Below are 23,538 nucleotides of genomic sequence, written 5' to 3' on the forward strand. Positions count from 1 at the left end.
ACAGTCAAGAGTGAAGGAAGTGTGTAATGGACTTATAGATGGGGAAACAACCTTTATCAGTGTTTTTCCTATAAATCATCTGGCCTGTTATGCCAGAAATTCCCCCCCCCCAATTGGAAAATTGGAACATTAAAGCTGTAATTGTGTTGTGTAGAATATGGAAGAAGTTGTCTAGAACCTATATGAAAAGAAAAAAAAATAAAGTCCATACCTCAAAGGGTTGGGCAGATCAGTGGAGAGCATTACTGCTTTCCAGAGCTGGGGTGCTGGGTTCAAGGCCAGACCTGGGGTGCTTGCCTTCTACATGCAGTTTGTATGTTTACTGCACTGTTTGCATGGTTTTTTATACTCCAGGTGCTCTGGTTTCCCCTCCCCAAGGCTTCTGGGGAAAGTAGCCCTCCTGCAAGGGTCTGTGTGTGCCCTGCGCTGGACTGGCATCCTGTCCAGGCTGGAGATGACCTTGTGTCTGTTGCATGCTGGGATAGGCTCCAGCTCCCCCTCCCCAGTCCTGACCTGGATAAAGCACTCCGAGAATGGATGGATTGATATAAAGGGTTCTTGATTTTGAACGCTCCAATTTAGTGATAAATTAGGTGAGACCTGTAGGACACACTTTGAAACCCTTTGAAATTAAAGGGCTATACAAGTGCAAGGACTTACTGTTGGCAAAATTGTCCCCTTAAGCACACCGATCTTCAGTTACATGATTACATGCCTCATAATACAATTCACAACTGGATGTATAGGTGGAAATAGAGTTACAGAGATGTGCATCATTGCCTGTACAGATTGCACAACACCGCAAGAAGGCTCCACAGTGTCTCTTCTCAGCATTAAATAAACCTTTACTTGTTCCTTGTGTTCGATATGGATGTCTGTTTAGAAATCTGTGCATATTAAGGCATCTCGAAAGCAGGCGTCTGCTGCCCCTGTCCTGCAGGGCTCTCCTCGCTTGAGCAGTCGAGGTCACCCAACAGCTGAGTGGCAACACCAGGCAAAGAATCAAGTCCCCTGTAGGACTTCAGGGGCCGGAGGTTCAATTCAACCTCCGGCCCCTGAAGCCTGAAAAGGGCTTAGTTCAGCGTTTAAAACCCCTAATCCAATAGGAAACAATTCACCAAATTTTAAAGATGCTTAAAAAAACTAACTTACAGTTGAGTACATTAGACCTTCACTGCATTAAAAGTACAGTTACTTCTTAGATCACCTGGTTAGAAGTTGATCACGCTGGCACTAATTTGTTAAACTACATGAAAGTGGGATTAGAACAAAGAAAGGATAATGCCACACCCACGTGGAACTGGGTCTGAGACTGTTTAGGACAAAAAAAAAAACACTAAAATTACTTAATCCAACAAATCAGCTGTCTAATGGAGCACACTGGAGTTGCTCCTGGTCTTTAGGACTTGGGGGAGCAACAGTGTTATCCTGGAGTAATTTCAGCACATCCTTGGTGTTTTACCTTAAGGTCCCCATTGTCCATAGATGTATACCAACCATGAACTCGACAGGAGCTTGAAGGCAGTTTTGACCCTTCTGTTGTGAAAATCCCATGAGAGGGACACTTATGAGAGGGGTCAGCTTTGTGCCCATTTCCTGAATGTCGCATCAACAAATCTGTACAGAAGATTTTGCTTACGTCTTCCTACTGAACACTTCACCCGTTCCCCACATTTAGAATGTTCAGCAAATCAAAAAAGGTGATTAAAATAAGAAGTTATGCATCAAGAGAAAAATGAGTGACGCCCAGGAAGACTCATGAGTCCATTTTAAACATTTTCTCCATCAGAAAGTGATCTGGGATATCACCTTTCCATGAAAGAATTACATAACACACCCTTGAAAAAGGTGTCACCAAGTTAACTTGAACATTTTTAAAGCATATACATATAGTATTTTATGTGGCAATGGTCCCTCTAAGCTGTGCACATGCATATGCACACAGTTCATGAAATCAACACACAGGAAATCGAACCTCACCAAAAATTAAACTCCAAAAAGAGATATAAAGCAGTCAATTGAAAAATGCTTAGTTGACCACATGAGACTGGCTGCGAGAGGCCCAACGTGGCTGTGTGCATTATCACTACTCAATCATCGATATCTAGGCTCTCGTGGTCTCGTACCTCCCTGCTCACACTCAGTCTCTATGACCAGGCTCGTGGAGCTGCTGTCCCGGTCTTTTGGATCTCTATGCTCCTGCGAGAATGACTATGTAAAATCATAAACCTGAAATTGTTAATGTACACTAAATTTAATGTGCACAAGTCTGTCACCGGGGGGAAAAAAATTGCACAACTCAATTTTTGCACACATAGGCCATTAAAAATTAGAGGGAACGTTGACCAGTAGGCAACACTTCCTCTGAATGAGGATTCATACATCAATGCTCCAGTATGGTGACCAGAGACACTGTCCTATAGGAGCTGCACCAAGTTGCTGAGTGTTCATCTCCTGAGGGACCACCTGTAAGAGCTGGGGCATTACCCTGGTGTCCCAGCTCTTTCCCCCTCTGAACTTGGGCAAGTCTGCTCTCCCAGAAGTTCCCCCTCCACTAGTGAAGTAACAGGACAGGCCTACCTCCATTCATGCATTCTGAGCACATGAAGTCACAACAGACAGCAAGGCTTTGTATGAGGAAATGTTCATCTACCAAAACCAAACAAACTACTCCAAACCAACATCAACTCCTCCCCTCCCAGCCCCCGAGAGTCCCTTTATATACCACGCTAGTCTAAATTAACCCCATGTGAGCATGTGGCTCTCATTCTTTCACCCAATTATCTAATCAATTACTCAATCAAGGCTCCAATGCACCACATGTGTGAACCTGTGCACAGACAACAAAGGCCTTAATGACCTCCAGTGACAGGCCAGCTGAGACCCTACAGCTGGCCACCACTGGTCAGCGCTCACTTCTCTGCTGGATCTCCTGTGCAATGGGGGTGCACGTCCGTGGTGAGTGCAGCGGGTCCCCTCCTCTGTGTAAAGGGACTTTGGAGTGCTTTGGAATCGAAAGTGATATACAAACACCAGCAGCCATTAATTAATACCACCCACCCCTCTGTTTTCTAACTGCTTTTCCCAATTCAGGGTCAGGGGGTGGGGGTAGAGCAAGAGCCTATGCCAAGAAGCAGTGGGCGCAGAGCAGGGTACACTCTGATCAGGACACCAGTCCATGGTAGGGCAGATACACACACACTCACACCAGGGGCAATTTTTCAGCGAACACCCATGCAAACACAGGGAGAACATACAGACTCCCCACAGACAGCACCCCAGAGCTGGAATTGATCCCAGGACCCCAGAGCTGAGAGGCAGCAATGCTGACCACTGCACGCCCTTGCCTCCCAGTATTCTGTTCCTTGTGGATAATTGTGGATCCTCCTGTAAGTACTTGTATGGGCTCACTGTCATGAATCGAAAAAGATGTCATATTCATATATGCAATTGTTATAGAGGTACTTATCCACTCTGATGCATGGGTATATTTACCGGCTACAGTGTCTTAGTGTTTGTATGGTATTTGATATGATTAAAATTAGAGGAGACATGTATGACATTCTCTATGACATGGGGAGCTGTTGGATCTGTTCAGCAGGATTCCAGGTTGACCCTGGTGGGATTGTTTGCTTTGTCTAGCAGACAAATTGTAAATGAGGCCATTTACATTTTTAAAATGTATGAACTGTAAAATAGAAATAAGATATGACACAATGTCGCATTGTCTTAATAATAATAAACTTTATTTTATATAGCACCTTTAAAGGTGGTTTTTCAAAGTGCTTTACAGAATGACAACAACAATAAATTAGAAGAATACAGAAGATAAAACACAATTACAATATACAGAGGAGACAGTAGATGGTGGTACCAGGTATAATAGGAGCAGAGGGGTGAAGAACGGAACCAGTTCAGTTAAGGCTCTTCTAAAGAAGAAGGCTGTGAGTCTGGATTTGAAGGAGTTCAGAGAAGGTGACTCTCTGATATCCTTGGGGAGAGAGTTCCAGAGCTTGGGGGCATAACAGGAAAAGGGTCTGTCACCAATAGAGTGTAGACCAGAATTTGAAGAGCGAAGGTTGCGAGGTGGGGAGTAGGGTGATAATAGTTCAGACAGGTACTGAGGTGCCAAGCCATGCAGAGCCTTATAGGTGAGCATGAGGATTTTAAAGTCCACACGAAATTTGACAGGAAGCCAGTGCAAGGACTCCAGGATAGGAGTAATGTGAACACTCCTATCCTGGAGTCTTAGGGAAAATGGCTCATACAGTAACATATGCCCTCACCTTCCTTCCCCTGCATGTGAAATCTCTGTGCAAGAAGACGCCGTTCACACTGTGCAATTGACACTCAGTCCCTTTCAGACCAGTAGTAGTGAGAAAGGAGTTGTGTTTGTGAGGAACTGAGTGAGAAGGAAAAAACTCACGAGTTAATCCACACAAAGAGACACCGATTCACATCACATCACCACATCCCCTTTAATAACTGCTTATCCAGTTCAGGGTTGCAGGCAGTCAGAGCCTATCCTTGCAAGCAACAGGTGCAAGGCAGGGCAGGACAGAAGTCCATCACAGGGCACACACAGACACACAGAAACACACACTCACACCAGGGCCAGTTTTCCCAGAAGCCAATTAACTTAACAGCAAGTCCTTAAACTGTGGGACGAAACCCATGTGAACACAGGGAGAAGAAACATACTCGAAACTGACAATCAGACAGCACCCGAGCCACCGTGCCACCCAAATTAATTTGTGTTAGAGTTATATGTCAAACGGGGCAGATTTGTATTCTCTTAGGTAACCTTTGGTATGTTTATTTTATGCCATTTTGATTTTCATTAATAATTGACATTACCAGTGAAAATATTCTCTTTACCGTCATTTTGAACCGAGAGAAAAATCCGGGGAAATACCATCCGATTAAGAAAGGGTGATTAAAACATTACAATAAAAAATAAGCAATCTGCTTAAAACTGGGAATTTCTTTCAATGCTGTGGATCCAGTTAAAACGTTAGAATTCAGACTTCAGTGTATGATTTCATTAATAAATCTATCAATTCATTTATATACTTTATTTTATCTAGCTGGACTGAGCGGCGTACGAACTCGGACTACAAACCCCAGCATGCCGCCAGACCACGGAAACCGGAAGACTATGCTCTTCCGGGGTCAAAGCCGCAACACAGCTGGTTTGTTTTGGATGACTGCTACGCCGGACCGATGAGTCCTTCTTCGATTTGAAGTGATCTGCCTTATGAGCCATCGGCGCATCTAACTAGCAGCTTGTCGTCAAAGTAAAATCTCTTTCGATTTATTTATAAGAAGAATAAAACTGCCTCAAAAATGAACGTGACACTGGCTGTGAAGCAGTACATCTCCAAGATGATCGAGAGCAGCGGCCCGGGCATGAAGGTGCTTCTGATGGACAAGGAGACGGTAGGTGTCCGTCCTCTTATTGGGAAACAGCAGTTCCCTGCTCGTTAGTCCCAGATCAAATACCTGCTGGATCTCAGACAAGGGCAGTATCTTCAGAGAAAGAATAAAGCGCTGGGGTGTGTTTAGCACATACTGGTCTGTGGCTTCTTAGTGTTTTTTTCTTAGAAGTCAAATTCAGGGGCTCTAGGGGGAAAGATCGCTAATACCGAAACGCTACACGACCTGTCCACTCAAAACCATGCGCAAAACCTGGCGAGCTATAGGCTTATAGGTGTCTTTTTCAGTGGCTTTTGTACGTTTACTGTGACCAGTTAAGGCTGTAGGAGTCTGAAACTTTGGTGATAAGGACTCTTCGATATTTCGTGTTTTCTGGTCAGATTTGTTCATAACTTCTTTGTACCAGGTCATGTCTGCACTATGAGGAGTAATTAACCTAATTAACGCCGCTGTGTCACAATATGCTGGTGTTACAGTCAGTAATCTTTATTTTAGGGCCCGGAGCAGTTGATCGCGAGATGAGACAGGTCCTATGGGATACCTAAAAGCTGCATCCATCCGTAAACCGCCCGAGGTTAAATTGTTAGTTTTGTTGTGCTGTTTTGTTAGATGTCAGATGGCCAGAACAGCCATGTTACTGTCCTTGCAGTCTTGCGTGAGTTTAGGATGAAGCATTAAGGAACAGGAGCCAGTTTGGATTGTGGGTGACGGGTGAGAGCTGTTGATTGATGATAAAATAAAAAAAACAGGATTTGGAGACCTCTGCTATAAATGGAACAAATTAAACTTCATGATGAGAGCCACTTGCTGAGTATGGATTCAATCTATTCGCCCATTTTCTGACCGCTAGCTCATAAAGGGTCGCGCGATGCCAGACCAACACAGGGCACACACACCAGAAGTCAGTTCACCTCCCAGCAAGTCTTTGGATCGTGGAAGGAAACTGGAGGAAACCCATGCGACCAGAGACAACATGCAAACTCCACACAGACAGCACCCCGGGTCTGAAATTGCACCCAGGGCCGCTAAGCTGCGAGACAGCAGTGCTAACCACATCGCCTCTGTGTTTTTCATTTCATCCACTTAAATCGCAGTGAATAAAAACCCCCAAACTGAACTCATCCCTAATGTGCTGCATGTGCTTAGCATGTATCAGATTGTTTTGCGTTCGTCTGTTTTATGGAGTTGCTCCTGCGTTGGATCCGGACCTGGAGTTTGTGAATTGGCGGCAGAGCAATTCGTCTTGACGGACCATCAAATTTCCGCGAGCCGCGTCGCTGTGCGTGTTTCTGTAAGACACCTGCCGCAGCTCTCCTGTTCGGGAGGGTTCGGGAGGCGTCCTCACTGCCTCCCTCTCTGCAGACCAGCATCGTGAGCGTGGTGTACATGCAGTCGGAGATCCTGCAGAAGGAGGTCTACCTCTTCGAGCGGATCGACTCGCAGAACAGGGAGAACATGAAGCACCTGAAGGCGATCTGCTTCCTCCGGCCAACCAAGGTACGGTCCTGCGCTGGGAGAGTCTCTCCGGGCATGACGGTCCCTGTGGGGCAGCTACCCACCTGATTCGGTTATTCAGGCTGCCCTGGTTCAAAATTATCAGTTTGGGGGAAATTTGGTTTCGGCTGCCCCGGTGTGCTTGGAAGAGTTTTAAAGGTTGGACTGCTGCCGGTTCTTCACAGTGCGATCTGCACTGCAAACCGGGTAGCCTCAGCTGTAGTGCACACATCCATCAAACTGCTCTCTCGTGGGCTGAGAGCTGTGTTTTGTTGCTTCTTGCCTTCATAGCACAAAAAGTAGCAGGACGCACAACCCCAGCCTGCACTGATGATTGTGCTCTGGGTGCTTCTGCCTGACCCTGTGCACCTCGCAGACAGACGCTCTGATTTTATACAGCTGTATTTGATAAGAGCCAGGGTGAAGGGTGCTACAGTGACTCGTGCTTATCGGAGCAATGCCAAGAGAGGCACTGAGAGATGAATGATCTGCAGCTACACAGCTGGGGAGCTCAGAATTGTACAGTTTTGTGAGAGGCAGTCGTGCTGTTCGGATGCTCTTCCAGAGTTGGAACTGCTGTTAGGGAAGGGCTGCAGGACCCCTCTGGTTCAATCCGCTGAGATCAGAGCTGGAATTTCAATGAGAGGTCAGATCTGCGGCATCTTTTTTTAGGTCCTGATCAGTTGCACACCTGGCAGGACTCTGTGTGTGTTTTCCAGGAGAACATCGAACACCTGATCCAGGAGCTCCACCGGCCCAAGTATAGCGTCTACTTCATCTGTGAGTACTGATCGGAACCAGGAAGCAGGGCTCTCTGCTGACGTCCTGTAGAGCAGGAGCACTGAAGGCCTACCATGTAGTCAAATGTTAAGTATTAAAGTCTGTTTGCCTTGATAATATGTCCCTGGCCCTCTTGCTTTACCGTAACTCGGTTTGAAGCCACTCAGAAGGAAATCCTGAGGAAAAGGCCTGGTCTGCTACTACTTTACCAACGTCAGGAATCCTTGCGCCCCACCTGCTGGGCCTCTCATTCCCCACTGCTTTGTGCAGGATGGGTCGCTCCTGTGCAAAGGACCGTTTTCTAAAGTTGTGACTGGGCCGGTGTTTTGGAGTTGACTCTTGGAGTGTAACGTCCCCCCCCCCCGCCCCCGTTACCACGGAGCTGATCCCGTGTCGTGCCGCTGTCTTGCAGTCTTCAGCAACGTGATCAGCAAGAGCGAGGTGAAGGCTCTGGCGGAGGCCGACGAGCAGGAGGTCGTGGCCGAGGTGCAGGTGAGCGGGCTTCCTGTTTCTGAGTGGAGGGGAAACAGAGCCAGGGAATCTGCACTCATCTCGAGCTAGAGCGCGTGGGTGTTGGGTCTGCGGGCCCTTTTCAAGCCTTTTTCCCCTCTGAGTTCAATTACAATACACAGAGGAGACCGTGGATGGGGGTACGAAGTGTAGTAGGAGCAGAGAGGTAAAGAACGGAACCAGTTCAGTAAAGGCTCTTCTAAAGAAGAAGGTTTTGAGTCTGGATTCGAAGGAGCTCAGGGAAGGCGGCTCTGATATCCTTGGGGAGAGAGTTCCAGTTCCAGGCCCTGTCGCCCATAGAGCGTAGATGGGCTTGGGTAACAGTTGGGAGACCAGAATTGGAAGAGCGAAGGGTGAGAGCTGGGGAGTAGGATGATAGTAGCTCAGACAGGTACTGAGGTGCCAAGCCATGCAGAGCCTTATAGCCTTATATAATTGCAGGAGTTCTACGGAGACTTCATCGCTGTGAACCCTCATCTCTTCTCCCTCAATCTCCTGGGCTGTGCACGGGTAAGGCATGTGTATTTAACCCCCGTGCATGTCGAGGTCTGCCTGAGGCAGGTTCACTGTAGCCAAGGCTGATAAAGCTCTTTGTAAGCCTCTGGATACTGGAGTGTGGGGCTGCTAAGAGTTCCTCCTCTTCTCATCTGTCCGCTTTCCAGAAGGAACACGGGGAAGCCACCTCAGCTGCATGGCTGTTCCAGACCCCCGCAACCCTTTGTGTAAAGATGTGCCTACCAACCAGATCTGTAATTATTTATCCCGCAGGGCCGGAGCTGGGAGCCCGCCGTGCTGGCCCGCACCACGCAGGGCCTGACCTCCGTCCTCCTGGCCTTGAAGAAGTGCCCCATGATCCGCTACCAGCTGTCCTCCGACATGGCCAAGAGGCTGGCCGAGAGCGTCAAGGTGGGTGCCCGCCGCGCCCCCATCCGCATCCCGGTCTGGCGCCCGGAGCAGCAGTGCGGAGATTGGGCAATGGCTGCTTCTTCGCAGGTGCCCACTAGGTGGCAGCAGAGCTTGAGCGATAGCTTGGCCAGTTCATTTAATTCACCTCTCTTCTTGTACTGTTAACTGCGTCTTCAGCAGAAACGAGTGAGTTTTGTTAGCTGCATGTCCAAGTGCACAACTTTTTAGACTTTTTTTTTTATTCTGTATACAACATAAAATACCATTAACAGGGCAGCTGTGTGGCGCAGTGATTAGCACTCTGGAATCATAACTGGAAAGTGAAACCTGCAACACAACTTCACCCAGATTCCTCAGTAAAATACCCAGCTGGGTAAGTGGGTTTAAAAGGAAGTCAGCCCTGGTCCTGGGTGACCCCTGAATCTGCTGATTTTTGCGCCAATCACGTTGTTGATTTCATTTTTCTGTCTGAGGCTTTTTTTAAATTAAAAAGCTCTTTAAATTTACATGCCTTGCAATCAGGATAGGATGTGTAATTGGTATGAACCCTATGCTAATTAGCTAGTTTTAGGACTGCTCTCACTCAGGTGTGTGAACTGAAATATAATCAACTGAAGCCAAAGTAAAAAGTCACTTGCTGGGGGCCATTCCCACTTATGGGCGGGGCCGGTCATGGTGCCGTCCCCACTGGGGGCAGGGTCTGTCATAGTGCCGTCCCCACTGGGGGCGGGGTCTGTCGTGGTGCCGTCCCCACTGGGGGCGGGGCCTGTCGTGGTGCCGGCCCCACTGGGGGCGGGGCCTGTCGTGGTGCCGGCCCCACTGGGGGCGGGGCCTGTCGTGGTGCCGGCCCCACTGGGGGCGGGGTCTGTCGTGGTGCCGTCCCCACTGGGGGCGGGACCCTGTGCAGTGTCATCTCCACCTGCACCTATCCATCATCAACTGACCTCTTTTGAGCCGTTGAGTCAAGTAAGGGAGCAAGTTGAGGTTAGCATGTATTACGTTGTGTGCTGAAGTTTGTATTAATGCACTTCAGTGTATTGTTTTAAACTAAGGACTGAGTGCTGGGAAAAAAAGTCTAAACCTGCAAGGAAGTCAGTTACAAGGCACCATTTAGCACTGGGGATTAAGGGCTCAATTGATACCAAAACCAGCAGACACAAGGGCTCTCCAGGACAAGGACTGAGGAACACTTTGTTAGCTGTGTATTAGTTTGTAATGGAATCCTCACTTCTTGAGTCTGGAGATCTTCTGATCTAGAGATCACAGGTTCGGATCTGGGCAGTGTCATGAAGTCTTATTAATAAGTCACAATCTGCACTCCAGTCTGAGTCTTTAAGTTGAGCCACTCAATCCCGCAGCACCCAGATATTGTACCTGAGCCGTAATTTTGTAAGTGAGTCTGTTTCTGTTCACTGGAAGGGTCTTGGCCTGATCATACAGAGCTCTACAATCAGAGACCTGCCCTCCTGTGAGAGTCAGAGTAGCATGGTTTTGTTAATAACACAGGAGTTTTGTTAGCTGGTTCCTAGGTCCAGTTCCTAGCACCCGTCAGTGGGCCAGGGTGTCTCCCATTTGTCAGCAGTTTCCCCAACCTGCCTCTTTGTGCTAGCCTGTCCCTCTCCCCTCCACAGCAAATCATCACCAAGGAGTACGAGCTGTTTGACTTCAGGAAGACGGAGGTGCCCCCACTACTGCTCATCCTGGACCGCAGCGACGACGCCATCACGCCCCTGCTGAGCCAGGTGAGCACCAGTGCCATGCCCCTCCCTGCCCCCTCCCATTCCCCATATTGCAAAAATATTATCCATGTGGCACAGCTTGTGGGCACGGTGGTTAGCACTGCTACCTCGTAGCGCTGTGGTCCTGGGGTGCTGCCTGTGTGGCCTCTGTATGTTCTGCCCTGTTAGTGTGGATTTCCTCTAGATGTTCCGGCTTCCTCCCACAGTCCAAAGACATGCTGGTGGGTTAAAGTGGCTTCTGGGAAAACTGGCCCTGGTGTGAGAGCGTGTGTCTGTGTGCCCTGTGTAGGTGTATCCTGCTTTGTGCTGTCGCTTTAGGGGACAGGCTCAGGTTCCTCTGTGACCCTGAGCTGCATAAAGCGGTTAGAAAATGGGTTGATAATTCAATATGGCCACTAGGTGGCAGCAAAGTTTTATCAATAGGTTGGGCAATTTGGCTTAATTAACTGTAGTAGGTTTTATACAGTCAACTGCATCTTCAGCAGAACCAAGCAAATTTTCTCAGCCCAGTGACCGAGCGAGTAGTTCTCTGTGATCCGTATAGGCTTTCAGGCATGTTTAGCAATGATTGGGGCAGCAGTTTGGCGCAGTGGATCAGGGTTCTGGACTGGCAGCCGGGAGGTTGTGGGTTCCAGTCCGAGGTGAGACACAGCTGTTGTGCCCTTGAGAAAGGCACTTCACCTGAATTGCGCCAGTGAAATACCCAGCTGCAGAAATAGGTAAAGAAAGTATCAGCCAAATAAGTACTTTAACAATTAGTGATGGTCATGCATCCCTAATTACAGACGATCGTCAGGGACTTTGGGGGCAGGTGAAGCTGCTGTGGGAGCGTCTGTGAGAGTTGGTGGGGGTTCTGGGTAATTGACGTGTTTTTTTTTTTCGTTCGGCCTCCTCAGTGGACGTACCAGGCCATGGTCCACGAGCTCCTGGGTCTCAACAACAACCGCATCGACCTGTCCCGCGTGCCGGGCATCAGCAAGGACCTGCGGGAGGTGGTGCTGTCTGCAGAGAGTGACGAGTTCTACGCCAACGTGCGTGCCCTGCCCTGCAGGCTGGGGATCTTTACACAAAGGGGTGGTGGGAGCCTGGAACAGGGTATCCCAGCCCAGCCATGTTGCTGGACGCTGGTGCCCTGGCGTGTTTGTCGATTAAAATCTTCGCTACCAGCTAACAAGCTTATCAGATGCACTGACTGCCACTGTTAGCAAGCTCGGCACACTATTGCATGTCTGCACCTGTGGTTAGTCTATACTGCCATCACACACGTGTACTCGAACCTATGCCAAAAGTGAGAAAATGTCACTCACTTGTGTGCACCATGTGTTTTGCATTAATGATCTCCACCTGTGGCCACTAGATGGCAGCACTTCATTAGCTGCTCGGGCGGTTGATTCAATTTGTTCACCTTCTGCCCTGCTGTACTGCTAGATAAGATGCACGCTGCTACCTATGTTCCGATGTCATTTCACATTTGAAATTCATGTTTCCGAGGGATCCATGAAGCAGTTCTAGCATGATTTTCCCGGATAGCAGTTCAGCGGTTATGACCGCGTGTCCTGGTCTTGATTATTTTTAATTGAAGTCTGGCAGTGTGGCCCCAGACTGGGGTGAGCATCTGGAACAAGCAGGAAGGAGCAGATGGTGGCAATTCAGAGTCTCCCCGTGACCAGGTCACAGTGCTTTAATTGTGTCAGAATTGGGGTGCAGGGGATGAGAGGTGACTGTTGTGCCCCTCTTTCTCATTCGGCTGAACCCAGAAGGATCCCGAGGAATCTGCCTGGACCATGTGGGCTGGCAGTGTGTTGCGGGCACCATGCCCGTCTCCCATCCTAGCCTTACACCCACTGCGTTTCCCCTGTGTCCCGGCGTCACCGTCCCATGGCTGGTCCTCGGGGTTGACTGTCGGGGTTCCCACAGTCTCCTCTGCTCGGCACTGAAGAGATTCGGGGTCCTTGACCACTCTGTCTGGGTGGCAGCGTCTGTAAGGGCCCAGGATGGGCCTCAGTGCCCTGGTTTCAGCTGGTGCAAGGGCAGCCACGTCCTCCTTATCGTCTGGTCATCGATATGTTCCCCCTAGCTCCTAGCATTACATCTTGATATGCCTTTGCTTGGATTTTGTATTTCATGGCCTGAAATTGTCCGGCATGGTTTGTCCAACAGACTTCATTGACAAGACACACCGAGCCTTTTTGGTAGTGCTGCGTCTGCATTTTGTGTTTGTGTGTGTATATACACACACAGTGAAAAAGCATTCACCCCCATTAATTGTTATTAGAGCTTCATGTGTTACTAGTGACCTGTATAGGGAGTCTGAGTGAACAGAGGACTCTGTTTGGTGCTCGTTTGATTTGGTCCACATCCAGTGACCCGAGGTAAGAGAGTTAGCTGTGTAATATAGTTTAGGTTTTATGGCTTAGCTGGCAGTTTTTGTGTCTGTGGAAATCTGGCGGGGTTACTGGTCGAAGATCTCGGGATCAGAAAGACCGGGGAGATCCCTGCTGTGCTCCTGAGGTTGACTCATGCCGCCCTCTGTCCCCCCCGCAGAACCTGTACCTGAATTTCGGAGAGATCGGCACCAACATCAAGAACCTGATGGAGGACTTCCAGAAGAAGAAGCCCAAAGGACAGCAGAAGCTGGAGTCCATCGCAGACATGAAGGTGAGAGGAGTGAGCTCTGGACTGGGGGGGGTGTGTGGGAGTGAGCTCTGGACTAGGGGGGTGAGAGGAGTGAGCTCTGGACTGGGGGGGTGAGAAGAATGAGCTCTGCACTGGGGGGTGAGAGGAGTGAGCTCTGCACTGGGGGGTGAGAGGAGTGAGCTCTGGACTGTGGGGTGAGCTCTGGACTGGGGGGGTGAGAGGAGTGAGCTCTGGACTGGGGGGATGAGGGGGGTGAGTGGGGGTGAGCTCTGGACTCGTTCTTCATCATTTTAATAAATAGTTTTCCCGTTGTATTGAAAATAATGTTGTGCATCTCGTTTCAACGTTCACCCACCAGAAGTCCACTAGATGGAGACAAATTAAAAGAATGCTCCAGTGTCTCTTCCGATCGCAACATGGCTGGGCAGCTTGTTCCACGCTCCCACAACCCTTTGCTCAAAGAAGTGCCCCCAGTTCTGAGATGTTAATGTCCTTGAAGAGCAGCAGTTCCTTTATTCTTGGAAGTCTTTTTAACTGGCTTCTGGGCCGTTCCGACAGTTTGAAACCCCGACACACTGCTGGTCTCCTTACCAGGCAGTCTGCTTCCCCTCAGACAGGGTGTGTGCGTGTGCTGGGGCCTGTGCACCTTGCCTTTCGTGTGATCGCTCGTTTATTTCGGTCCTCTCTCACAGAAGACACCCCAGCACCGTCCCTTTCAGCAGGATGGAGGTGTATGTGGCGTACAGTAATCACAGTAACGGTATTTAAGATAATTATGGTACATCATGCTAAAAAAAGAGCGATGAGTAATTTCTGCTAAATTGGGACCGGTGAGGGCGGCACAGTGGTTAGTGTCACTGCCTCGCAGCGCCGGGGCCTGTCGGGTGCTGCTGCTTTGAAGAGACCTGGAGGAGCAGCCGAGACCCCAGCCCACTCGAGGACCCCTGTCTCACAAGCTCTTCTAGAAATAGCATGGATTGACTGACCGAATGAGTTTACTTAGGGGATCATCTTGGGTCTGTGTGACATTAGCTTCTCTTTACCTTGAAGGAAATGCAGAGGGTTTTGTAAAGTAGTGGGAAAAATATTACTGGGATTTTGCTGGTAGGTGAACACTTTCTGTGTTTTTTGCTTTCTGAGACAGGGTGTTTTTTTTCCCCGCCTCCTAATGTTGGACATTATCCCTATTTAATTTTTCTAAAGTCGTTTGGACAAGGAATTATTCCTGTCCCTTATTGTCCCATCTCCTGTCTCTCTTCGTGGAGATGCGCTAGACAGATGGATTTAGGGGTCCCTGGCTGGAAACGGGGGTTCTGAAATGGAGCGGGCTAATTCTTGCCTCCCTGTCCAGGCCTTCGTGGATAACTACCCGCAGTTCAAGAAGATGTCCGGCACGGTGTCGAAGCACGTGACCGTGGTGGGGGAGCTGTCGCGCCTGGTCAGCGAGAGGCACCTGATGGAGGTGTCGGAGGTGGAACAGGAGCTGGCCTGCCAGAACGACCACTCCAGCGCGCACCAGGTCAGTGTGGGCACCCCCTGCCTGCCCTCCTGCTCCCTGCAGCGACAGGCCACGCCCACCGGCGGCGACAGGCCACGCCCGCCCGTTCCCTCGCCCGCGGCGACAGGCCACGCCCGCCCGTTCCCTCGCCCGCGGCGACAGGCCACGCCCACTAACCCAGTCGCTCACCCATGCATCCTTAATACAAGAACAATAGGAGACGCTATTCAAAGTTCATATTTGGGTCCAGATACACCCAGGTAGAATCCTGCATTTGAACAGATCGAAACAGAAGGTTGTACTGCTTTTGGAAGAGGAGCTAGGAGTGCACATACTTTAAAACCAAAGCCATCATCGCATAGTGGTTAAACAAAGTTAGAATGGAGGGTTAAGGATAAAAGTTATACTTTATTTTATTTTTTTTTTTCCTGTTAACACAGCTTTGGAATTTTAACTCTTTGCTTTCCCTCTCCAAAGTCAATCGCCACAGTAAATTGTGGGGAAGACAGTGTCTCACGGGATCCCGATATTGACCTCAGTGTGATCACACTACAGCCACGCTGGGGTTTTTAAAAAGATAAGAGCTTTCACATTTCAGGAACGCGTTTGGTAGCATTTACAACACAAAGATTCAGGTTTTTTTTTTATTTGGGAGAATGTGTTCAAGCGTGCTGTACAGAAGATGTGCGGGCAGGTCACACGGCTACAGAACGCGCTGTACAGAGGCGACTCTGCACAGACACCCCCTCACGAGCGCTTCTTTTGTGAGGGACGCCTCCACAGACACGTCTCTGGCTGGAGGAAAGGAAACAGCCAGAGTGTCTTAACGATCTGGCCTTGATCAGAAGGAGGAAGAGGAGGGGGTTGGGGTTTGAAGGAGTTAAATCGATTGACCCTGAGACAGGAGACAGGGGTGTACTTTGCCAGTATTTCCTTACACTTACATAGTGCTTTTCTGGACACTCCCCTCAAAGCGCTGTACAGGTCATGGGGATCCCCTCCAGCACCACCAGTGTGCAGCCCCACCTGGATGATGCTCCAGTCCGCTCCCCACACACCAGCTCTCAGTGGGGAGGAGAGCAGAGTGATGAACCAGTTCAGAGAGGGGGGTTATTAGGAGGCCATGATGGGTAAAGGACAGGGGGAAATTTGGCCAGGGCACCGGGCTAACACCCCTACTCTTTTCAAGAAATTCCCTGGGGTTTTTAATGACCACAGACAGTCAGGACCTCGGTTTTACGTCTCATCCGAAGGACAGTACAGTACAGTATAACTGTGTTTCTCTAAAGAGAAACCGAGAGCCAGGACGCTCTGGAGCTTAAATGCTTTTAGGCAGGGAGGTCAGTCTGTGCCCTGATGGATGTGCTCTGGGATTCCTCCTTCCCGGACGGCCTGGGACAGACTCCCTTTACTGCAGCTTGACGGCCTCTTCATTTAGACTAATGCAGACGCTCAGGCTGGCCCATTGATCAGGAGCCGGAATGCAGACATTAGGGAGGGAGCGATCGGCCCTCCATTTCCTCCAAAGTGTCTTTAACCTGAATTGATCAGCCCCACCTCTCGAGTGCAGACCCCCCCCCGTCACTGCTGGTCAGAGCTCTCTCTGTGCTCGTTAGGGAAGCTCATCACGATGAGACCGTGCGGTGCATCACAGCTTGAAGGGAAACAGGAACAGGAAGCAGCCAGGGGGGGCGTGCGCTTATCGGCGGTTCTGAATGGCCACGCATGGGCCGATCGGTCAGTCGTCACCGGGTCTGCTCGTGATGCTCGTCCCGCGCCACCGAAGGGCAGACGGGCCCGGAACAGGGAAGGGAAGGTGATGTGGGGTTTTTTTGCCTTGCGGTTGACATGGCGCACGCCTCAGGCCTGAGTATGACTGACTCTCAGCTGGGCTCTCAGTTGGGCTGACACAGTGCTGGAGGGAGAGACAGATCGGCAGGTGTGGGTGGGATCTGGGTTACCCCACCAGGAATAAAAAGAATAAAAAAAAGGAGACCCCCCCTTTCTCTAATGCAATCGTGTGGGTTTGAGGATTTCGCCAATCCGTTACAAACATTCAAACTGGGGGACGTTAGGAGCGCAGCGGTGTTCTTCAGCAGGCTGGCTGGGAGAGTTCTGCAGCTGATGGCTGCGATGATGTCGTTCTGGGGCGGACAGTACGATGGGGGGACCCCCTGCCCCGCTCCCTCTGCCCCCACTTCTAAAGAGGGGGAGCGCTTGCAGGTTGTCCATCCATTAGGACAGTCCCTGTGTTTAATTAAGGCTGCCGTGGTTCCTGATTGGTCTTCTAATAGTTTGCAGGGCATCATGTCAATCGAGGGCATTCAGTTGGCGTTCACCCCTCTTTTTGCACATTTTGGAGTGAAAGTGCCTAGAGCCTACGAACCCCAAAATCTGGCCTTGGGGAGCCACAGCTGTCCTCCCGCTGGCACAGTAGAGGAGAGGCTTATACTGAGACTCCTTCCTTCTCCAGTGGGCATCCAACCCTGGCAAAAAAACTCGTCTGGGGGTGGGGGGGAGGAGGGCGATTAAAATTCACAAAAACGCACGACGCAGGCCGCCGCCCCCAGGGCGACACTGGGAGGGCGGGGCAGTGCCGGTGACGTCCGGAGTGACGCGGGTGGTGACCTGAGGCCAGTGGGCGGGAGACGGAGGCCGGAGGCTGGCCGGTGTCTCGGGACTGGGGGGTGATTAAACACCGGACCCCCACGTCATCAAGCCACGCTGTCTCCTCTGCTGGCCTGATGTGGGCTGGGGTGGGTGGGGCAGGGAGGCGGAGGGGGAGGTGATGGTTATGGGCCAGCAGCTGACAGAATCCCTGAAACAGCACAATAAAGAGGCTGATTCTGCTGCTGTACCCCACCCCCGGGCCTCCTGCTCAGTCCTCAAACACTGAGCCCTTCAGAGAGCCGAAATCCCCCAGGACAGCTGACCCTGACGTCCTGACGTCCCCTACTGGAGCACATCATGCAGCAATTGCTTTACTCTTAGTGCTTTTTAAAAGTACTGAAGACATTTTTAAAATTGCTACAAGACTGATAATAATAATAATAATAATAATTGCTTACACTTATATAGCGCTTTTCCGGACACTCCACTCAAAGCGCTTTACAGGTCATGGGGATCCCCTCCAGCACCCCCAGTGTGTATCCCCCACCTGGATGATGCGCCAGTCCGCTCCCCACACACCAGCTCTCAGTGGGGAGGAGAGCAGAGAGATGAAGCCAGTTCAGAGAGGGGGGTTATTAGGAGGCCATGATGGGTAAAGGACAGGGGGGAATTTGGCCAGGACACCGGGGTAACACCCCTACTCTTTTCGGCCTTCGAAACAGAACTATGAAACCATAAACCAAAACACAAAATACATGAAACGCATGGGGGAAAAAAAAAACAGAAAAACCAGCAGCCGTATAAAGAGCTCAGACTCGTTTATTGCTTTTCACTTTATTTTTTACCTGTTTTTTTTCCCTTAAGAAAAGAAAAGAGTCTAAATCTGTGCTAGAAGTAATCACGGAAGGAATGGATGCGCAGAGCAGTCAGCGATGTGTGCAAAGCTCAGTGTTCTTCAAAACATTCACAAAAGGCACCCCTGCTCAAAAGTGAAGTCTTTTGACTGATTGTGGGCACGGTGCTTAAAGTGTTTATGCTTTCCAGGGGTTCTCATTCTCCTGCAGCACAACCAGCACCAGAGAGGCACTAAGAATGGCCCTAACAAGATACTGAGCCATGAAGTACCCGTGCATTGGGCAGTCTGTACATTTACAGGAGCTCACATGGTATCACTGGGCCTTGTTTGCTGGCGACTTCAATTGCAGTGATCAGTCTTCCGCTCTTTGATATAGCGGTAGGTTCTCTCAGTATAGCGCCTTTCATCGTGCGCAGCGTCCTTAAGCCCTTTCCAGTGAAGCAGCAGAAGCAGGGGGTCAGACTGGTTTTTGTTCCAGCCCAGGACTTGATGACTTAGCCGGTCTAATGATTGAATGAACTGCCTACCTGTTCTGCTCCTCGCCCGGCTCCTAGCTGACTCGTAGGTGAATAGCAGTGAATATTCTGAGTGGACAGCAGCGAGGGACATAATGGACAGTCCCACTTGGCTAAGGTAGTGACTAGTGTAATTGACTGCGCTGGGCGGGCTAAAAACCAGCAGCTGAGTTTGACACCCTTGCCTGTCGTCTGCGGGTGTAAGCCATGTTTCTCTCCTTCTCCTCCTGCCTTCCCCCTGCCTCTCCTCGGCTCCTTTCCCCTCCTACTCCTCTCCCTCTCTTTCCTCCTCCCTCTTTCTGGATTTCGCCCTCCCCCCAGAATGTGCGCCGGCTCCTGCAGCACCCCAAGGTGACGGAGCTGGACGCGGCCCGGCTGGTGATGCTGTACGCCCTGCGCTACGAGCGGCACAGCAGCAACAACCTGCCGGGGCTGATGGAGGACCTGAGCCGGAAGGGCGTCTCCGAGCGTCTGCGCAAGGTGAGAGGGGGAGGGGGCGCCCGCCTGGCTGGCCGGGGGGGGGGACCGGGGTGTGGCAGCGGTGGCCTCCGATTGCTCCATTGCCCCTGGGCACCAGTTGAGCTTTACTGCCCCTTGGGGTTGCCAGTTCAAAGCCGGGACAGCTGCACCTGGGATTCCCCCAATTGGCAGAGATCCATCCGCTGGCGGTGGGGGGTTATTGGGTGCGATTGTGTTTGGCGTTTTGGAAAAGCAAAGATCTCTGCTGAATCGGAGTTGTCAACAGAAGTAATTGAAGGTTCTGGGTTTTTCTGTCTCCTGCGTTGGGTTTGTGCTTGTGGGCAGTAGAAACAAGAACCCGAGGACGCCAGCAGAAATTCTGAGTGTGTGTAACTTGTTCTAGAAGCAGCAGGAACTTCCTTACACAAAGAGTGGTGGATGTCTGTAATTTCAGACTAAAGCCGGTTTGCAGGAATCTTTTGAGAAACCGCTGGATGAGATATTTGACACGGAGGTGTCCACAAACAAATGAGCCCAGTGGATTGGGCCGCCTCCTCTTGGCTTGTCATCGTCCTGCTGATCTTTCGTCAGGCTCACTTTAATATCGCCTGGGCATTAGTTCTTGATTTTTCGCTAGGATTCGCCAAAACTGGAATTTCAAGTGAAATACCAACGGAAGTCTGCTCCTGTGAGCAGGCCTACCAGGGAGACCTCATGCCGGTGTGCTGGCACATCACTTAACGGGGTCCCCCTCGCTCTCTTCCAGATGGTGCAGTCCGTGGTGGAGTACGGGGGGAAGAGGGTGAGAGGAAGTGACCTCGTCACGCCCACAGACGCGGTGGCCATCACCAAGCAGTTCTTCAAAGGGCTCAAGGTTGGAGGACCGTTGCACCCCACTGCCTTAGAGCTCAGCTCCCCCCCACAAGTACAGAGCGCAGGCACAGAGAACTTCACGTGACCGTCAGTGGGCGGACACGAGCAACTTATTCTTTCAGTGCGGAGAACCGTACTGCTTTGATAAGCAGCTCTCGTTGACGAGGCGCAGCGAATTCTGTACTGCAGATTAAAATCATTCGGAACGCCTGTGTTTCAGTTAGTGGGCGAGAACCGCGCTCAGTTTGTGAGTGATAATCTGCTGTAACCGCTGCCTTGCAACTCTGGGAAGCAGATTCAGTCGAATCAGGTCATAGGTCAGCTCCTCTGTCTCTTGTCCTACCTGGGGGGGGGGGTCTCAGCTGTCTCTCTCCCTCTCCCTCTGACAGGGGGTGGAGAATGTCTACACCCAACACCAGCCTCTGCTGCAGGAGACCCTGGACCAGCTGATGAAGGCCAGGCTGAAAGACAGCCAGTACCCCTACCTCGGACCCAGCACCCTGCGAGACAGGTAACCCCACTACAGGGCTGGTCAGTGCTGCAGCTCACCAGTCAAGAAGTGTCGTGCTGTTCGGGCTGGTTTATACCCTCCTGGCTCTTTCTCCCACTGCGGCCTGAGTGCTGGGTACACGTTCAGGGTGAAAAGAGACAAGTGGCCCCTGTTACAGGTTGCTTTGCTTTCCATTCCATGCACTCATTTTTAAATGCAGGAACAGTGGGGGGAAAAAAATTCTGTCCTGAAGCAGCAGTTGGTTTCGAGGAGACCACTGTTCGAAAGAAATCGGTGATTCTGTTTCGTGTTTTTCATGGGTTATAGGCACCAAGCAGGTTGTAGTTGAGTTGGTTGAGCTACCTGTGAGATGCGCACTCCGTCTAAATTTATAATTGCTGACTCAGCTCTATTCCGTTAATTGTTATGGGAAAGGCCTCCTGCTCTAACTTGCTGGCAAGGTTTGTGGTCTTAGGGTCCTGAACTCTCTGTCTGCACACTGCTCTAGTGGGGAAAATTCCCTTTGACAGGTAGCTTCTCTGATACATCGTGGCTCTCGTGACCACAAACATGATCCTCATATGAAAGTTGGCAAAACTCCTGTCTGCCTCAGCCGCCCGAGTTCAGAGGCTGTGACCTTTGTAAGAGCTGGTTTTAAATAGCAGGCAGGGCTGGGCAGGGCTGGGCTGGGCTGGGCTGGGGGGGGAGGGAGGGCTGCGGTAACAGCTGGCTGGGAATCGCGACAGCTGCGCTGAGGGAGGGCCGGTGCCCAGCGGAACCTGAGCCTGCCTCTCACGCACCTGTCAGCCCACACAGCTGCTCGTGCCGGCCTGCCAGGGCAGCTCCGTGCAGGTGTCCAGTCTCCTCCACGCACCGTTCAAATCGGTACTTCATCCCCTATAGGGTCGCTGGGGAGCCGGAGCCTGTCCCGGCAAGGAATGGGCGCAAGGCAGGGTACACCCTGGACGGGACACCAGTCCATCAGGGCAGACAGACACAAACGCACATTCACACCAGGGTCCAGTTTTCCCAGAAGCCAGTTAACCCACCAGCAGGCCTTCAGTCTGTGGGAGGAAACCCACGCAAACCGGCGGAGAACATGCAAACTCCACACAGACAGCACCCCAGGAATTGAACCCAGGGCCCCAGCACTGCGAGGGCAATCCCAGGTTTTATTCTATTACCTGGCACCACTTAATTTTTTGACTGTTTCCTTCAGTTGGGTTCTTCAATGTGGGGGGCACACCAATACAGGGTGCATGACCCCTGAACTCTGACCCCCCCCCCCCTTGTCTTCCCCTGTCCAGGCCGCAGGACATCATCGTCTTCCTCATCGGAGGGGCCACCTACGAGGAGGCGCTGACCGTCTACAACCTGAACCGCACCACCCCGGGGGTCCGCGTCGTGCTGGGGGGCACCACCATCCACAACACCAAGAGGTGAGTCCCCGCCGAGCAGCTGGCCGCAGGGGGGGATCTCGTAATTTGGTTGCTTTCGCCTGAGTGGTGCCCGTGTATGCTCCCGGGTACCCTGGGCTACCCTGTTCCAGGGCCCGCAGGACTGTCCCCATCCGACGTAGTTCTTGGGATGTTCAGATTCAAGTGGGGGTGTGGTGTTAAGATCAGATCACTTTATTGGCCCTGTACAATTTCTTGCATTAGGAATTTGTCTTTTCACAGACCCCAGCTTGCTCTCCATGAGACACACAGACAGGGAGAGAAGCTGGGGGTCAGAGCGCAGGATCAGCCATTGTACGGCGCCCCTGGAGCAGTTGGGGTTAAGGGCCTTCCTCAGGGGCCCAACGGAGTAGGATTCCTCTGCTGGCTGCGGGATTTGAACCGGCAACCTTCCAGCCCCAGGCGCAGATCCTCAGCCACAGAGCCACCGCTCCGCCCCCAGTGTTGAATTCTGTCTTATTGAACCCAGAGCGGTTTTGGGTTATTAGCGATTTTCGTGTGGGCACAGCTTTTTACAGCCCTCCCTTTCTCTCTTCTCTCTCTCCGTTACTCCCTGTCCCTCCCCCTCTCCGGCCCGACAATGGCCGTTTGTTGGCTGAGCAATTACAGCAATGTGTAAGAAGGCTTTTGATGGAAACCCCTGGGCGGGAGGCCAGGTTCTCAAGCTCGCAGGCGAGAGTGAAACACGATCTGAGGAGCAGACAGTTGACTCCCCTCCCCTCCCCTCCCCACCTGCTCCCAGGCACAGAGGCGTCAGGGCTGTACAGTGAAGCAGGCCAGACGCGCACCTGTCGTGGAATCAGAGCTCCGCCCCAAGTGTGCATGGCAGCCCCCTTACCGAGGCTCTCCGGTGCGCCTCCTACTGGGCATTCTGCGTCCTGCAGCGCTCGCAGGTCCTTTCCAGAGCCAGGGAGTGCTGGATTAGCCCCGATTAAGGAGATCTTTCGCCGCTGATCCAAGTCGCTTATTAACCCCAAAATGGTGTGGACGGCGATCCCAATGGAATCTTTTTTTCCGGTGGTATTTTCGCAGACCTCTCTGTCACACGCTTGCTTTGCCTGTCCCATAGTCTGCCTCATCCTGACCCACAGCGCCCGCCCCGCCCCACTTTTGTGACGCGTGTGCCCCGTGCCAGCTCTGCTCTGCCCCTGCCGGGATTCGAACCCGGTCGCTTCGAGTCGGGTGTACTCCGCGCCGAGATCCGTAGGGGCCCTGACCTCCGAGGTGCCAGAATATCGGACCCTGTTCCGGTGCAGAATTCTGCAAGGGGGCAACATC

General features: G+C 51.3%; 1 protein-coding gene across 2 annotated transcripts in view; it reads left to right on the forward strand.

Annotated features, from left to right (window-relative positions):
- The first annotated feature begins 5,198 nt into the window (after nucleotides 1-5,198).
- vps45 (vacuolar protein sorting 45 homolog) overlaps nucleotides 5,199-23,538 on the forward strand; it is a 30,971-nt gene continuing 12,631 nt past the window's right edge. Inside the window, exons 1-14 of one of the 2 annotated variants that reach the window (XM_088905717.1) lie at nucleotides 5,199-5,439; nucleotides 6,799-6,933; nucleotides 7,650-7,710; nucleotides 8,123-8,202; nucleotides 8,662-8,730; nucleotides 8,989-9,126; nucleotides 10,758-10,868; nucleotides 11,762-11,896; nucleotides 13,410-13,523; nucleotides 14,854-15,021; nucleotides 19,303-19,461; nucleotides 20,207-20,314; nucleotides 20,703-20,824; nucleotides 22,111-22,242. In XM_088905717.1, the coding sequence (XP_088761843.1) occupies nucleotides 5,347-5,439; nucleotides 6,799-6,933; nucleotides 7,650-7,710; nucleotides 8,123-8,202; nucleotides 8,662-8,730; nucleotides 8,989-9,126; nucleotides 10,758-10,868; nucleotides 11,762-11,896; nucleotides 13,410-13,523; nucleotides 14,854-15,021; nucleotides 19,303-19,461; nucleotides 20,207-20,314; nucleotides 20,703-20,824; nucleotides 22,111-22,242 (1,625 nt within the window). In that variant the 5' untranslated portion in view covers nucleotides 5,199-5,346. The remainder of the gene's footprint in view (nucleotides 5,440-6,798; nucleotides 6,934-7,649; nucleotides 7,711-8,122; nucleotides 8,203-8,661; nucleotides 8,731-8,988; nucleotides 9,127-10,757; nucleotides 10,869-11,761; nucleotides 11,897-13,409; nucleotides 13,524-14,853; nucleotides 15,022-19,302; nucleotides 19,462-20,206; nucleotides 20,315-20,702; nucleotides 20,825-22,110; nucleotides 22,243-23,538) is intronic. The other variant, XM_088905719.1, reaches the window with a different exon arrangement.

The sequence above is a fragment of the Atractosteus spatula genome, chromosome 25 (genome assembly GCF_055471065.1).
Source record: "Atractosteus spatula isolate fAtrSpa1 chromosome 25, fAtrSpa1.hap1, whole genome shotgun sequence".
Lineage (NCBI taxonomy): Eukaryota > Metazoa > Chordata > Actinopteri > Semionotiformes > Lepisosteidae > Atractosteus > Atractosteus spatula.